This window comes from Takifugu rubripes, chromosome 19 (assembly GCF_901000725.2).
Source record: "Takifugu rubripes chromosome 19, fTakRub1.2, whole genome shotgun sequence".
Lineage (NCBI taxonomy): Eukaryota > Metazoa > Chordata > Actinopteri > Tetraodontiformes > Tetraodontidae > Takifugu > Takifugu rubripes.
In genome coordinates, this window is record NC_042303.1 from 5,379,141 (window position 1) to 5,396,541 (window position 17,401).

Genomic DNA, 17,401 nt, shown 5'->3' on the forward strand with positions numbered 1-17,401 from the left:
TCAATCAACACTGAACAATATCTGTACTGCCCTACCTTTTTAAGTTCAATGAAATCCAAATCCACAGTCTGAAAAGGATATTGTGCTTAGGGAAACTGCCCTCTCTTCGACCTTTTGTTTCCCTATGGGTTGTGTTTAGCACAAATCACATATGCTGGACAAATTATTAATTATTGAATCCATATGTAGTAAAGTCTGGTTTCCACTGAATCCTTCTGCACAGGAATTTTATCTGGTGACCATGAAGATTTTATTTTCTGCATCTGTCTGCATAGCTGATAAATGAGTCTCTGCTCTTCACAGTCTGTTTCATACAATAACTACTGTACATTTTTCGAACAGGCTAAAAAATTTAGTTTACACCACTATTAAACAACATTATTTAAATCCTCACTCATTCTAAAAGATCATTTACAGATTATATTAAACTGTCTTTGTGGGCCACTGAATATATCTATAAAACCAACATTACTTTTCACTGCATATATGTCTAAGTGTCTGATATTGAAATGAGGTAATGATCACATGGACACCTTCAAGTTGGTGGCAACAAAAATATAATATAGTATATATTTTGTAGCAACGGTGTGATTTTATCTTTGCATGCTCTGTTGATTTCAGGGACAATCATCCATCACACTGACCAGTTCAATTATTTAAATAATTTACATCCACATTTGCTAAACGGGGTAAAGGTCTGAACCATTAATCATGCAAACGCTCAGTCACCAATACTGATGGGAAGCTTTATTTCAACAGTTTGTTTTCCTCAGCTAAATGTGCTATTTTATGTTTTTGTAAACTTTCATCTCATCCACTCACCATCCAGCCTCATTCTGTACATAAAAGTATAGAATGAATCCAGCAATGAATCAGGTTCTTTTCTTCTTCCACACCAATGCACACATGAACTGACCAGGTAGGGCTTGTAGATTTGACTGAAAGAAAGAAATGCAGTGCACGCCATTTGACTGTCACATGATGTGAAACATGTACAGCAGTGTAAACACAGAATGTTGGTGAGTTTTACACACATTACTCCTGTAGATCACTTCATTAGCATGAATAACGTGTTCCAGGATTACGCAGTGGACAAATTTTTGATCAGACACATGAATTTGCGAAAAAAATAACATTATCTTCAAAGGACAGTGTAACAATATTGTGCAGCTCTATTAGTTTTCCCGTTATTTTTCCCTATCCCCCCAAATTATATGATGCAAACTACTGGCTGAAAACCTGAACATGGCAAGAACAAGTGTAGTAATAGATTAACACATATATTCTTCTTTTTAAAAAGTAGACAGCAGTGAAATCCCATTGAACTCTTTATGGTTACAAGCTTGGAAAATCAACCAGGCAATATTGAAGATGGGCTTTTAGAACAAAAAGCATAAGCAAAAAAAAAAAAAAAAAAAATCAATATAACTTTGTAAAAATGCTGGCAATGCTAGAAAAAAATAACAATAATAATCCCTCTGTTAAGGGTTGAACAGCCTTGTGCAAATAGCAGTAACAGTACATCAGTGCTAATCCTGATGCCAATCAATCAACTCTTCACTTTATCTTTCAAGTTAAGCTGACTGTGTGACTTCTCACGCCACCTGCTGGTCGTAAATGGGCATCCACGGCGCACAATTGAACAGCAAATAAATAACAGGGAAGGAAGTGAGTGGCAATACTTCAGGAGGTGAACACAAGTAGAACACCAGCTATAAGTGTGTGTGAACATACACTTCGCCCTTCGCCTGAATGTAAACACCATTTTCAATGTTAGTTACCCTAAAGAGAAACCATGACATACACAGATTCACACTCTTATGCACATTTTATAGACATAGATTTAACCTTACACTCACACATTAGGCAAAGTAGATTTAGATGGCTTTTTTTTTTTTAAACCTTTCTTCACGTTCATATCAGCACACATCCATTTTACATTTCCCATAGCCAACACCCCACACAATTAATGAGAATGTTTAGATTTCACTTTTAAATGACTCCTACACAGGGCTGCCATTTACATTTACTTGGAACATTGAAACATTTGAACTTGATTCTCCTTGTACAAATCATGTCTCATTTCACATAAGGTGGCTTTTGTATTTGTGACGGTAGAAATGTGATGTGAAACTAAAGCATTTGCGAACTGACAATACTATGAGAAATATTTAATGTCAGACAGGTGCATATTTGTGGTGATCTCAGACCAACAAACCTCATAAGTTTGCAGACAAAAACAGCAGTCAGTCCATCAATAAATTCAGCTTTTCATAGTTTTAAGGTCCATTAGTTCCCATTTTAATAGTTGCATTTTTTTGGGCTGTAAATTGTATTTACACACACATTCTATGTCTTGTTATTGTGCACACATATGAAATGAGCCAATGATGTGAATAAGTTTAAATATGGAAATAAATGTTCTCCATATCAACCACTGACATTTTGGGAATGTCTCTGCACCATTTATTATTTGCATCCATCCATTTTCTATGTGTTTTACTAATGTGGGTAAACCTGGGTAAACCAATTTATTTAAAGGAAAATTTAAAGGATTTATACCATCCTTCTGCAAAAACCTCTTTGGTGGTTTGTACCTGCTTAAAATAAAACCCTACATTCCACCTTTTCAGGCCTTTAAACAAGGGATCCACTGACAATTTTCAAACTCAAAAGATATCCAGACTTGTGAGGGAACTTCCCCAAAACTAGCATGTGGCCATTGAAGGATGTCCAAGATGGAACTCCCATTTACATAAATGTGTTACAGTTGGAATCAATCAAGACATGTGTTTAAATATCCAGGATTCAAGAACTCTTACATGATGCATTCACGCATGCAGATCCAGGTGTGATCTCAGATGGGATGCTTCACTGGAGCTGAGGGGATCCATCAACCCACAATAGTTGGTTTCTGTGGAAAGGCCCATTGAGGCCAAGGACAGGGTTTCTCATGAGTCATTAAAAAAACAAAAAAGAACAGTTCTTCCCCCCACCCCAACTCCTTGGTTTTTAGTGCCTCCCACTCTTCATCGGCCAAGGAGGGTAAGGGGGTCTTTGTCATTCTAGCTCTGCCCAAATGGATAGGGTCCATGAATGCCCTGTTTAAAAAAAGGTTCGCAGTTAATTAAGATGAAAAAGTAAAAGCAAAACACACAGACCTGATATAAAAAAACAAAATAGTTTGCTGTTTTTAACTTCAGGCTTTCAACTTCTTACTTGACATATATATGACAGCATTAGTCTTCCTGCAGTCCCGTTGAGATTTACATCTTATGACAACACACTAAAACAATGTTCAATGTGTTTGAATTCAATCACATGGTCAGCGGTTTGGTCTTTTTGAGCACTTGAAGCAAACATTTATGTTGTAAGTTAAGCCTATCTCTGATAAAAAAAAACTGATTGGTTTTTGTGCTTTCCAGAAATGGGGAAACATTGAAATTAGATAATCTATTAAATATGGACAGAGCTGTTTGTTTTTTTGAATTATTACTTTAAGTGCGAGTCAATCTGCCAAATATGTTTTTCAATATATTTTAATTTAAAGACTGTCGGGCCTTTCTGCATTCAAGTATATAAGAAGGTGATGTTCTGGTTTCATCTGGATAACTAGGTAAAAATTGATATAAACACTAATCTTAATACATTTAAGCATGCACAACAACATAGAGAGCACTACCCATGGATTAATTAAATTATTTCTTATATTCAATTCATACCTGACCATATGTCACCACAGAAAGATTGGTTTGGAGACCATTTGATGCTCTATTTACAGCATTATGTGACAGTCCATTTTGATCTTCTTGGTTTGGCTCTTGTGTTTGATCCCACACTCCGCTAGGGTCTTTGAAGCTATTGTCAGGTGTGTCACACTTGTTCTTCTGTGGGGAGGCAAAAGGGTTGAAATCTTCCTGGACGTTACGCTGTGGTTGTGTGTTGAATTCTGTCTCAAAGGAGGACAGCTGCTGGGTAACCCCAAGAAGCCCTCCAACTTCTACACTTATAATCACCCAGATTACATCTGTGGAGACGATCAAGAAAAAAAAACACAGATCAAGTAATCTGTCCTCTTTTACAAACAAATGTGTAACAATATAGATTTGCTACCTCCATAGAACAATCCAGTTGCTGTACACATCCTCCACTGGCCTTGGTACATGCCTGGAGCTGCAGGACTTTTCATTTGCACACTTATATCTGATATTTCCTGGGGGTCTAGTGACTTTACCATAACTGTGTTAACATGCCCAAACTGATGCCCACCAATGTACTTTAGAGTAACCCCAGGGGGCCACGCATCTGTACCTATAACCCACAAAGATGGCAAAACTCAGCTCAACAACCAAAGCAATTACAAAATTAGCATTTACTGTGGTAGGTCCACATTCAGAATAGTTACGTATACTGTACCGTACATGGGAAAGTACAAACCTGTGTTTTGTATTCTCCAGGTCTTTGTGAAGGGGGTATCTGGAGGAACAGATTCTCCTTCGCCAATTGTCACATCTTCAACAAAGGACATGGACGGTGTGTTGGCAATGGGACTTTCAAAGTCATAATATGCACCAATAGCAGCCTGCAGGTTCCTGTTCCGATGACAAAAAAATTCTGTTTAATATAAAAGGTAACATCAACATCAGCAAGCGTTCGGGTAAAGTGGCAAAAACAGCTGGAAATGTGCATATTTACTTATTGAAAGAAATTACAATGAACAAACATTATTCAACTACTTCTTACTGGAGTGTGGCGGACAGCCCTCTCTTTTGCAGGCTGCAGTTTTTGTTATGTTTTTATCTTACCGTTTACATTTAACTGAACTCAATCCTACACTTAAACCATCTGTCAATTTTCTCATTAAGTAAAACCTAAAAACATTTTTACATTTGTGACAACCATTAATGAAATGCAGTTAGAAAAAAAATGCAAAAAAAAAGTTGCACTAAAAAGTAAAATTTTAAATTGATATTCTACATTTTTGAGAAACATTTTCCCTCTTCTGACCTTTGAAAACTAACAGCATAGAAACTGCTGGAAAAGACAAGACATACAGGTGCTGGAGGGAGAAACATCTACTGCTTGCTGATTGTTTTGGTCTGTGATGCTTTTCAACCAGAAAATAATTTCAATACTGACCAGTTGTGTAAGGCCATTCTTGTAAATGAATAGTACAGACTATTACTGTATAAATACATATATTCCTGTGTTGTGCTACTGTATGGAAAAAGGGCAATATTTCACCTAATTGACCAACAAGATATACTTTTGACCGCGAATGTAAATATGATCATAAATTCTTTCATTGTATGAAAATTCTGAAACCCATAGCAAAATAATTATTGTATAGTTGTTAAATGTACCACCAGCAATAAAAGATGATTGGGTAAAAATTTCTATTGATCACCCAGTGATAGGAAAATGTTAATAAATGTAGTATCAGTCTAAAAGTAATTTCCACTGGAACAAGAATTTGGGAAGAAAAAAAGGAGACTAATGTAGATAACACTCTACTGAACTAATCTTATTCACTATTTACCCTTTAAAAGTATCAAAATAGCATATCATATATAGCACTTTGTTTTAATTATTATTATTTCATTCTATCAATGAAAGCCACTTTCAATGAAAGGCAAGATAAATGTTGCACTATGTTGTAAAATAGCTCTTTGCTTTAATTATCATATTCTACCAATTTGGATTTGACCCTCAACCCATAATTTCTATTGTCCCCCATGACATCTTAGAGTCTTGGTGATGGTTCTGAACAAATCTTTATATTATTAGTACACAATAATTGCACATGGACGTCTGAAAATCTTCCTGAAACTCTTAAACGTTGTTATAATCTGTAGAACACCATATAACTGCAGATGGCCAGTAAACCGTAGTGTGCAAAGTCTACCAAATAACACTTGCGGTCATTCATCGAGTTTGACGCGCAGTTTTGGAAGCACCTTTCATTTTCTATTGTTTTTTTTTTTAACATGTCAATTGCAACGACAGTACTTCACACATAAAGTGACATCCCATACTGAGGATACAAATTGCTGTGATCAAGCCTGTGAGCAGATAATCACGACTAGCAAGTAAGACTAAAGGTGCAAGGTATTACTAGAATATGCTGAACATGAAGCAACTAGGTCCAGAGTTTTCTCAACAAACTATTAATTAAGTTAAAGTTATTTACTGATAGTTAATTTCTCCCCTTTCAGAAAGCCAGCTGATAGTCTACCTCATCTTTTTGCATAAATATCACCATCAAGCAGAAAAACAAACTTTTCAATTTATGCTTGCTGTCAAAAAGCATCACTAAGGAAACTCATATATTCCAAACAATACCATAAGGAGTCTAACTAAATAATTTTCATCGTATGCTTTAGTTGTTCTTAGCAATTTTTTGTATGCCAACAACCCAATTAGATCAGTAAGTAGGCTTCCATTAGCTGTCCGACAGAAGGCCACCGAATCCCCGGACTCACCAGTTGGTCATATCCAGGAAGAATGCGCACCCGGCTGGGTTGAGCTGAAATCCCAGAAGCTTTTGAAACTCGGAAATGAGTACATCTTTGTCCGTGGTGCCCATGCAGCGGAACTTTTGCATAAGCTCCGCGTCCACGTCCATGTCTGTGCCCTCCATGAGCAGCGGTTATCCCGTAGCCAAGACGGGGTGTTGTGGGGGTCCTCTCTCAATTTAGTCCGAGGCCTTGTCCAGCCATAATAACCAGCTCTACAACAACAAGCTTCAGTGCGCATGGCATGAACAGGGGGGACGATGTTTGACGTTGCAACAGCCCGCACGTCACTTTCGCCAATCAAGTATTAGGCGTCGACGTCATCTGTTGCTATTTGTAGCCTGGTTTTCATTGGTTTCTCAATAAAAAAGAGAAAGTCCCCGTTCGTCAGACACCCAAACAAATTTAGAATCTGAAAGTAATTCATTCATTTATTCATCCAGCCAGTCACGCATTTACATTATGTTTCAATACAATGATCCTAGGATCACGAATCGAAACATTGCAGTTCTTTGTAACAAAACTTTGAATTGTAGTAGTTTAGTTTTACAATATAAAGATACATCTCACAGTGCAATGCAGTGAAAGAGACATACTGCAGCATAAAGCCCAATTCAAGATAATTAGACATAACACAAAAGTGACCAAATCTGTCCTTCTGTAAGTCCAAATTTAATGTGATTAAAGACCAAATTTAATGTAATTTTCTGACACTGGTACTTTGAAACCTACCAAGACATTTTAGCAGTGGCTGGAACAAATCCTCAAAATAGAGCGTTGAAAAAATAGTTTTTTTATTTTTATTATTATTATTGTTACCTTATATAGGAAACCCTCTGAAGATCTCACATATTAGGGGAATTAAGGATGGGCGATACCACACTTTTGGGATTCGATACGATACCGATACTTTTTCTTGTATTTTCATCGATATCGATACCGTTCATTTCTTACTGGCAATTTTTGTCAGTCAAAATATTATTACATTGAAGACAAATCACAAGACAAATACAGAGCATTTATATACAATTTATTATGGTCTATTGATTACTAGGATTTCCTTATCCTTTAAACCTGCATAAGACAGTTGTTCCATGAGATGTCTGTGTAGATTCTCAATGTTCCATGAGAAAACTAGAACAATGTCTGACACCATCACACCTTTAGTGCACTTGAGGTATGTCATCACACTTTACTGAAGTCTCAGATTGCTGTTCAGAAAAAGTATCATATTCACATTTTCTGCTTTAAAACGATTGCGTCTCTGGCTGATTATTTCCTCGGGCTCTGCCTTTTGCTCTGACTGTGTCGGCTCGGCGGGCTATGTTGAACGTTGATGCTCATTCGCTATCTCCTGTCACGTGACATGGACAGCTCAATACGCCGCCAGGTATAGGGGTGTCCCGGCACATGTTAATTTAAGTAACTAATCTAAAACGGCGGAAAGTGATGCATACACCCCCCAATTTTTTTTAGTTAGTATCGATATTTTTAAAAGAAAATCGATACCAAATCAGTAGCTTGTGAGTATCGATATATCGATACCACGGGATCGATCCGCCCATCCATAATGGGAATACTTTTCGAGAACACCCAGATCCGCCAGAAGATTCGAAGAAGAGTCGGCTACAAATTCGATAGTTGTTTGTAACAATAAAATTGTCTCTTCTAATTTGACCCGTCGTTTCTGCAATTCTATGTTTTTTGGGATAGGCATGGAAACTGAGAATGTAATTTCACGAAGTGCTGTCCTCCCCTTTTTAAAAGCATAATTTGTTCGTTTACACGTCATCCTGAAATTTAGTCGATATGTTGTAAATACCATGGATTCAATAAACGACACAATCAAAAAATAGCTTCGCATGCTGTTTGGGTGACTTCTGCTACTGTTTTGTTATTGCCCTATTCTTTGGTGACCGGATGTTAAGCAACGTCCTGAAATTTTACCGGAACTACGTCACCGCCTCTTGCGCATATTGCCCATTCCGGAATCGCGCTTTTGGCAGAGGTAGCTGTGGACCATGCCTAAGTATGTATAATATTTACTCTTTATGTTTAGTGTGATTTTAGATTATTTTTAACCGACTTGACGATTGTTTATGAGTAAAAACAATGGAGGTAGCGTATGCATCAAACCTAACTGTGTCCCATTTAGATCCCTGTATATCTCGGTTTGTCTTCAGATTAAAACAAGCAGCTTTGTTCGGGCTTCGTCTATTAGCTGGAACTAAACTTGTAAACCCAAGAGATTAACTAACGATGATTTTAACATGCATTGCAATGAATATATAGAATAGAGCTTCAATGATTTTGGTTGTAAGAAACGAAGCTTTTTTGTCATTTTATATCCAATGGGTTAGTAGGATAATGCTCAATTTCAGTTGAAACGTAGAATGTGTATGGTCTAGAAGAAAATATATTGCTACATAATAGCAATTGTCTAGACATTGTGCTAGACGCTGTTCTTACGTGTTTTTTAATCTTCTTTTATAAAGGTTTTACTGTGATTATTGTGACACCTACCTTACGCACGACTCGGTAAGTTCGTTGTTATTGATTTGTACATTTCATATGCCAAATATCATTACGTTTGTTCTATTTCCCTTGTAGCCATCAGTGAGAAAGACTCACTGCAGCGGCCGTAAACACAAAGAAAATGTGAAAGACTACTATCAGAAATGGATGGAGGAGCAGGCTCAGAGCCTAATCGATAAAACAAGTACATACGTTTTCTTTTTTACAAAAAGAAGTATAAGTTTATTAAGATGTGCTTAATAAAATACAGTCCATACAATGTTCACCACCTAATAACTCTGCAGTTTCTTTTTTCTCCCAGAAAAATCCAAATAATCAGTTTTAAGTCATTTGAAGCATCATTACAAATAAAAAAAAAAATGTATTTACAAAAACTTGTAACCTAACAAATATTGCATTTTTGGTTGCCTTTATCTGATGTATTTTATTATTTTTATTATTTTAAACAGCGGCTGCTTTTCAACAAGGAAAGATTCCTCCCACACCTTTCCCAGGTGGTCCTCCCCCAGGTGAGTAAATTATCTTTGTTTGGCAATCTAAACAAAAATCAGAAGACTTTTGAGTTGTATCCTTTATATGGAGAAAACTATTGTGATCTTGTCATGTAGTTGTGTCTTTGTTAAGACAAGCTAAAACCTATGCATATTATTGTTTAGTGGTGTAGTTTTAACCATTTTTCACAGAAAGAGTTGTTAAATTCATAAATTTCATTCTGTGTTAAGTATAAGTAATGTGTAAAGACTGACGTGTGCATCCATTGTGAGGGGTACCAACTCCTAATATGGTTTAAATCTCTTTTAAAAAGCATGTCTCTTATCAGTTTTAAATGTTGTTTAGAAGTCGGAGGTTACATTATTGTTTGGAATTTAGGTGGCCCTCCTCGACCAGGAATGCTCCCAACTCCCCCAATGGGAGGCCCACCTATGATGCCCATGATGCCTCCACCCCATGGAATGATGCCTGCTGGACCAGGTAGGACTTGTGTACCAAAAAGTCTTCTTTATTTTAATCATTTATCATCATTGCAATATTAATTTATTTGATATGGCATCGTAAAAAACAGCCCTTGAACTCACTCTCATTATCTCCCATGTTAACTTAAAAATCTGTCAAAACTGGAAAGATCTTTGAGTTTTAACTTGTTTTTTTCTACCTCATTTAATGTAATCTAACAAAAAACTCATACACATATATTCTAAAGTTTCTTGGGTTTAACAAATCCACAAATCACATAACGATATAGGTAATTTCTAAGTGGTGGAAATAAGCATTGGATTACAGGTGGATTCTGTGCTAATTAATGATCAGTCTCAGAGGGAGGACTGAAGTGTCGGCCTATATAAAATTAAAAAATGCTACGATAAAATGTGTTCCCAACACATGTTGTATTGATACATATAGTTTATATTCAACTTTACTTATTAAATCATTCTTAGCCAATAATGTGGGATATTTTGTTTTTGTTGTATTTTATTTTGCAAAAAATTGCCCTCTCTTTAGAATAAATTCCTTCATCATATTGCAACAAGCTTATACCCTTAGACCTGATAGAAAAGCCACTATACTGGTGGAATATCTTTGATGGATTTGTCATTCAAGTCAGATGCTGATTTTTTTTTTCCCCCAATAAAACTGGATTGTTGGAATGTATACCGTATTTTCACAACCATAAGGCGCGCCGTATTATAGGGCGCACCTTCAATTAACAGCCTATTTTAGAAATATTTTCATACACAGGGCGCACCGTGTTATAAGGCGCATAGCATAGAAACTGCGTAGTGCCTGTGGTTTCATGAAGCGTTCACTAGATCGAGCTGCGCTAAAAGGAATGTCAATAAAACAGCCAGATAAGTCAGTCAAACTTTATTAATAGAATACAAACCGTCGTTCTCACAACTCTATTCACTCCCAAAACGAATAAACAGCTGTTTTATTATTTTTCCCGAGTGACGTAGTGTTTTCGCGTAACACAGTTCGTTTAATAACAGCGAGTTATAACAGGCAGTGCAACATTTTTATCACAAGTGGATAGTGGAGTTTAATAAATCTTCGATTTAGTGCAACATTTTTATCACGTAGTACCGTTGCGGTAAATCAAACGTTAGTGCAAACACAATATACGGTAACTCGAACTCTCGAAGTAGTGCAAAGCGATAGCAATAGCAATATAACAATAGCAATATAACAACGTTGTTCAAACGGTAATTTCCATATTCACAGTATGACCAGCCTTGTTAAGTTGTAAACACACAAAAGAAACACGTAAAGATCACTTTATCAGTTCATTCCTCATCCAGGAATCCCTCGAATTCTTCTTCTTCGGTGTCCGAATTGAACAGTTGTGCGAATACGGCGTCCAACATGGCCGGCTCCGTCTCGTCAAAGTCGTCATCAGGGTCGGTGTCGCTGGTGTTGTCTGGCATTTCAGTGACAATCCCTGCCTTCCTGAAAGCTCGGACCACGGTCGATGCCCAGGCATTTACGATCCACTGGCAGATAGTGACGTATGACGCTCGGCGCCGTCTCCCCGTCTTGTTGAACGTGTGTTCGCCGTTCGTCATCCACCGCTCCCACGCAGTTCGCAGTCTAGTTTTGAATGCCCCGTTGACACCAATATCTAGCGGCTGGAGTTCCTTTGTTAATCCACTTCTTGCTTTGTTTCCTCGGAAGCTCCGTTGAGTCTTCTTTACCTGGCGCAGGTCGTCTTGTTGCTTCCTCCACTTCCGCACCATTGATTCGTTCACGTTAAATTCTCTTGCCGCTGCTCTATTTCCGTGTTCAACTGCGTGACTGATAGCCTTCACTTTGAACTCTGCGTCAAAAGCGCGTCTCTTGCAAGGAGCCATTTTGGGGTCTTTACAGACAGAAATGGTTTGGGACTGAATTTACTGCTGTTACCTCGGCCACGCCTACTGACTACGGTAGCCGCGATTAACCAATATTACCGTAATCCATACAAAAGGCGCTCCGGGTCAAAAGGCGCACCGTAGATTTTTTAGAAAATTCTAGGCTTTTAGGTGCGCCTTATAGTCGTGAAAATACGGTAAATCTTTTTCATTATTTTTTTTTTCTAGTGTTGATTCACTAGTCACTTGTCAACAAAGTAAACCTAAAGCTGAAATAGATTTGAAGTAAAATATTTAATGTTTGTTTATATATCGTAAATCATATTGCCATTGCATCATTTTTCTAATACCGTATTGGCCCGAATATAAGACGACCCTGATTATAAGACGACCCCCTCTTTTTCAAGACTCAAGTTTGAAAAAAGACTTTTTGAACACCAAATGTCATTTTTATACAGAAAATAATTACAGTACATCTGAAACAAATGATTATATCTTCGACCCACTTTTCTCCAGATTGTCGCTACATTTCTCTATTTTCTGTTATCTCTTCTCTTATTTTCTTCTCTTTTCTTTCTTATCGCTATTTTTTTATTTTTCTTCTTCGTGACAGGGGTTCGCTTTGGCCTGCGACGTTAAGTTCAGCATTCGCTTTAAATATATATGGCGCCATCTAGCGTTGTGAATGGGTATAATGTCTAGACCGCGAATGTAAGACGACCCCCACTTTTTCAGTCTTATTTCAACGCAAAAAACACCGTCTTATATTCGGGCCAATACGGTATTGTGCAGCCCTACTTTAATGTGTTATGGAAGAAGCAGTGGGGTGGAGCCAGGTGAGTCATTTTTGGTACTAACTACTGCATTTTACATGACTGTCACATTCAGGTGGTATGAGGCCGCCGATAGGTGGACCCATGCAGATGATGCCAGGACCCCCACACATGATGCGTCATCCTCGACCTATGATGATGCCAGCCAGGCCGGGCATGATGCGACCAGACCGATAAGAACTAATAGATATTGTCTCTTAATCATTGCCATCAAGACTGTCTCATCCAGACATTTGCTTAAACACTTGGATTTGTCTTTTGTCCCCTGTTAGAATTGTAATATTTATTACTTTTCACATTACTTTTCAATTTCAGACCATTTTAATTTTTTCCCCCTATTTTTAAAAAACAGTTTTTTCTTTTTGTTAGAAAAATCTTGACTTGCCACTTTTGAGAAGTCATATTTTACCACCTTATTTTCTTGCTTTGTTTTAGGTTTTATATATTTTTGATGTATTTCACAGCATTGGTTTGATAAATAAAGCAATGATTTCAAACAGGGTTTCAGGCTAAACTTCATGTCGATAAAGACACCTTGCTATCAATATCACGACAGAGCACCTTTCATTGACAGCAGGAAGGACTAACAATTGATTGTTATTGTGGGCTTTAGCAATTTGTAATGACACCTGGGATAGGCACCAGCCCCTCTGCGACTGCACTCATAAAACAGCAGATGATATGGATGGATGGCTTCAAGATAGGCAAGTTGACTTCACTTAAAAATATGCACCTTACATTAAATGTACTGTTTTAATATCTATTTCTTTGAAGTAATTTATTACACAAGTGATGGTATAAAATAACAGCTGAGGTTAAATTAAAGGGAGATTTCAAGTTTATTGGCAACACTTTTTAGATTAAGACTGATTCCAGATGATGGAAAGGTATGGTGATGTTTGTAAAGCAGCTTACACTAGAAATAAAAACGGCAATATTTTGTCACATTTAGCTTTAATCGTTCAAAAAGGTGATTTGATGTTTTTTTCCAAGTCACGTTTTAGAATGATTACAACAGAATTTCCAACCTTAGTTTCCAACTTAATTAGTCAAATGCAAATATAAAATATTACATGTAAAAGTTAAATCTAAATGTTGAAACTGAATCTAAATAGGTAATCAAAATACTATTCAAATCTCTCGGATGAGACTAAAGTAGTTAAAATACAAATTTACACTGCCGGTAACAGGAAGTACCAAAATAAAAGCCCTTCACTTTAGACTGTATTAATAGATTCAATAACTAATTAAACATATTGGGGGGGAAATGGGCATTTGTACATATTTACCATCATGATAATTATCTAAAATAATAACGCGTGTTTTGGGGAAATGCATATTGATATTGTCATTTACCGTACCTTCAATGGTGGGCTTCCGACTTATGACCTGCCAGCCATGAGGGGAGCTCACTGTGTCTCAATTATTATACCTGCTTTCCCGAGGGCCTGCATTCTCCTGCCCCTTCCCGATTACACTTTACTACTATTGTAGGTCGCCAACCGTCCCTTGAAAAACAGAATCGTCCCGTATTTAGAAACAAATATACGCCGTCCGTATTGATAAAACGGGACGCACTAGTTATCCTAGTCTGAAAATACAGAATCGTCACTACAATTTGCGTCACCTAATGAACAAATCAAGATTAATACATTTTGGGCGATATTTATTTATTGCTCTGCCTCTCTGGAATGAGCTTCCCATTGTCCAATGAGCCACCGTTATGTAACTGTTACCTTTACAACACTACGGATCACTTTTGACCAATCTAAAGTGCTGTTAGTGTTGCTAAGGTATGCCTGAGACGCTACTTTAGTGGCTGAAGTGCATCATTTCCCCAGAGATTTGTCATCTCATTTTGTAAACAGCGTAAGTTTATGGGCCTTTATTTTGATAGTTCCTGTTACCAGCGGTGCAAATTTGCATCATAGTATTGTACTGGCGTGGCTGATATTTTCTTCGCACACTTCGGGCCCGTAGTACTAATTGAGCTTTGGTTACACTGCACTGCCTATCTGAGTGTTGCTGATAATGTCCATCCCTCTGCTGATGGCTACTTCCAGCAGCATAATGCACCATGTCACCATGCTTATATAATCTCAAGATGGTTTCTGAAACATGACATTGAGTTCACTGTACTCTAATTGGTCGACACATTCACCAATCTAAAAGAGCACCTTTGGGATTTTGTGAAATGGGAGTTTTGCATCAATGAGGTGCAGCTAACAAATCTGCAGCAACTGCACGATGCTATCATATCATAATGCATCAAAGTCTCTGAGGAATATTTCCAACACGAATGTGTGCCACAAAGAATTTAGGAGGCTCAGAAGGCAAAAGGGGGTCCAACCTTTTACCGGCAATGTGTACCTAATAAGGTGGCCAGTGATTATATCAGCCGGTATATCTGCAGGGAACATCTGAAAACTACAGCTCTCTGCAATATGAGTTACACTGTAACTCATAACAGTGTTGTGTGCGGAGCTGAACGAACCCACCAATCACGGTCTGGCGGCACCACTAAAAGTCCATCACTCTGTCACAGCCAATGAAATAGCAACACAATGGCGGGGTATCATAGCTCCGAATACATCCCAGAGTCGGAACCTCTCATAAACAAAACGTGAAGTACTGTCATTTAAAATAGTTTTTATTAATGCTACCACATGCGTAGTATATTGAAAGATTTATATTACTAAATGTAGATTTTTGCTATATTAAAATAAAATGGTAAATATTGGTGATTGTGATATATCCCTACCACCATCCCTATATAAACCTACACCAATGGTGGGGGATGCGTCGGCTAAACACTGAAACAGAAACTTCAGTGGCACCAAGTGGAATTATATAAATTCATGTCTTTTTCAAAGCCTGCAGTGAAGAGAAAGGTGGGTGATGAGCACAGACAATTTCAATTTTTTCTATTATTATTATTATTAGTGATTAACAAAATAAATCACTCATTAATTCTTAAGTTGTTTATTTATTTTTCATCTTATTTTGTGTTTAAAAAATAAAGATATTTGCGATTGTTGGAATGTTTTTATCAGAGCTTTTCTTGTGGAAACCCTGATGCGGCCCAGCCTCTCCCAGACTCTGCCTCCAGCGGCCCCCAGGAAAATTGAGTTTGAGGCCACTGAGTTACAGAAACTATCATGTGCAGACGCCATAATTATGTTTCAACAGATGGCGCTAAAGAGATATGCTAACTCGATCTAAAAGAATGGATGATCTGAAATGAGATTGCATAGAATATATAAATTCTCTCAATCTGACAAGATATTTTTGTGGTTTTATGGTTTGCAGGCTGTGCTTGAATTGACAAAGCAGATTCTTTTTTTAACCTAATGCCTCAATGCTTTATGAATCATTAGCTAGTAGGCCTATATATGTCCACACATGCTGAAGGAAAAACTCTAATCATAATTTAATTTAGTAATTTTTCCTCTTTAAAAAAACTTTTGTGGTAATCATGAATTTTTCTATGTGATTGTATATCACATAAAATTTGACCCCACTTTAATGGACAAATTCAATTTTGTGTCCTGTAAAAGACTATCTACTCCATGAGACAGGAATAAAACCATGCTAATGCACATTTCATGCATATGCCGAGTAAAGGCGGATGCACGTATGTCACCCAAGATCAAGAGAGACTTATCAATATTCAATCCAGTCCACAGAGTTGAGAGTTGCCCTCCAGGGGATTGTTGAGAGGGAAAAGTATTTTAGGTCAATAGCTTGAAGAAGTATTAGATGAAGCTGAATTGAGTTTTTTCAGACATGTACAGTATCTTGTTCCTCCCAGCATGTACTCGGCCAGGTGGAGAATAATAATCCCAACTTCGGTGCTGATTCTGTACATCCCCCAGGCACCTAATTGTGCAATGACCAACACTGTCACACACGTGGCTGCAGGGTGAGTACGGTAATTGATGAAAATAATTAGAGAGAAGAACAATTGTCAGGGCAATTGGTAAACTTCAATAATCCACATTGCTACTTCTATCTTCTTTCTTGTCCGCACCTCTGTCTCTGCTCTGTCTCCTCCCCTCTCTCTCTCTTCTGCCCAGTGCTACTCTGTAATTTAATCCATTTAGTCAGGGCTCCAGATCAATATCCATTTTCCTTTGCCACAGAGAGCCCCTTGATATTGCCTGTTTCAGACAGAATTTGCGCCAGCCAGCAGGAGCCCCCATGGGCACACAGTCAAATACAGATGTAGTACAACCAACTATGTATATCAGAAAGCAAGCATAGGCTAAAGCTAATCTTTTTTCATCTGCACTAGGAGTGCAGCTGCATATATGAGGCAGAATATGTGGGTTCATTGCACACTTTTATATTCTTTGTGCCTACCACCTCAGAGGGATCGTTGTCTCCCACTGACACATTGATAGGCAAATGCTGGGGCTGTTAGCACATGAATTACATCAAATAAGATTGATTTATGGATAATTTTACTAATTTAAGTGACCAGAGAGAGAGAGTGAAATTATTGATTTATTGTCAGTTTAATACAGCATAGATGGGTTAGAGATGGTCATTAAATACAGAATGTACTGAAATGAAAAGGTTTCTATCACTGGCAATAGCCTTTTCTTCCCCTTCGGCAACAAAATTGAGCACTATCTATAAGCATGCTTGTGCCACTGGGTAAATATATTGA

The 17,401-nt window shown here is 37.5% G+C and overlaps 2 protein-coding genes across 3 annotated transcripts; one reads left to right on the forward strand and one right to left on the reverse strand.

The window, feature by feature from the left end:
- Positions 1-542: 542 nt before the first annotated feature.
- On the reverse strand, positions 543-6,776 carry ilrun (inflammation and lipid regulator with UBA-like and NBR1-like domains). 2 transcript variants are annotated; one of them, XR_965548.2, is made up of 6 exons: positions 6,483-6,776; positions 4,438-4,592; positions 4,114-4,311; positions 3,723-4,027; positions 2,823-3,101; positions 543-938 (listed from the first exon to the last, which is right to left on the reverse strand). XR_965548.2 is itself a non-coding variant. In XM_003976294.3 (5 exons), the coding sequence occupies exons 1-5, from the start codon at positions 6,638-6,640 to the stop codon at positions 3,066-3,068; spliced, it is 852 nt and encodes a 283-aa protein (XP_003976343.1). In that variant the 5' UTR covers positions 6,641-6,776; the 3' UTR covers positions 733-3,065. The 2 variants fall into 2 exon arrangements, 1 of the variants encoding a protein (XP_003976343.1); XM_003976294.3 differs by having other exon boundaries at positions 733-3,101.
- A 1,374-nt stretch (positions 6,777-8,150) lies between these two features.
- Positions 8,151-13,231, forward strand: snrpc (small nuclear ribonucleoprotein polypeptide C). Its single transcript, XM_011617225.2, has 6 exons — positions 8,151-8,544; positions 9,011-9,053; positions 9,126-9,234; positions 9,500-9,559; positions 9,921-10,022; positions 12,785-13,231. The coding sequence occupies exons 1-6, from the start codon at positions 8,537-8,539 to the stop codon at positions 12,904-12,906; spliced, it is 444 nt and encodes a 147-aa protein (XP_011615527.1). The 5' UTR covers positions 8,151-8,536; the 3' UTR covers positions 12,907-13,231.
- Positions 13,232-17,401: the final 4,170 nt, after the last annotated feature.

Excerpts from the sequence above, each read along its gene's own strand:
- ilrun (XM_003976294.3), bottom strand. The coding sequence starts at position 6,640 with ATGGAGGGCACAGACATGGACGTGGACGCGGAGCTTATGCAAAAGTTC. Across the intron at positions 4,593-6,482 it reads TTCCTGGATATGACCAACTG|GAACCTGCAGGCTGCTATTG; the intron begins GTGAGTCCGGGG and ends TCATCGGAACAG. Across the intron at positions 4,312-4,437 it reads CTGGAGAATACAAAACACAG|GTACAGATGCGTGGCCCCCT; the intron begins GTTTGTACTTTC and ends TGTGGGTTATAG.
- snrpc (XM_011617225.2), top strand. Across the intron at positions 9,054-9,125 it reads CCTACCTTACGCACGACTCG|CCATCAGTGAGAAAGACTCA; the intron begins GTAAGTTCGTTG and ends TTTCCCTTGTAG. Across the intron at positions 10,023-12,784 it reads AATGATGCCTGCTGGACCAG|GTGGTATGAGGCCGCCGATA; the intron begins GTAGGACTTGTG and ends TGTCACATTCAG.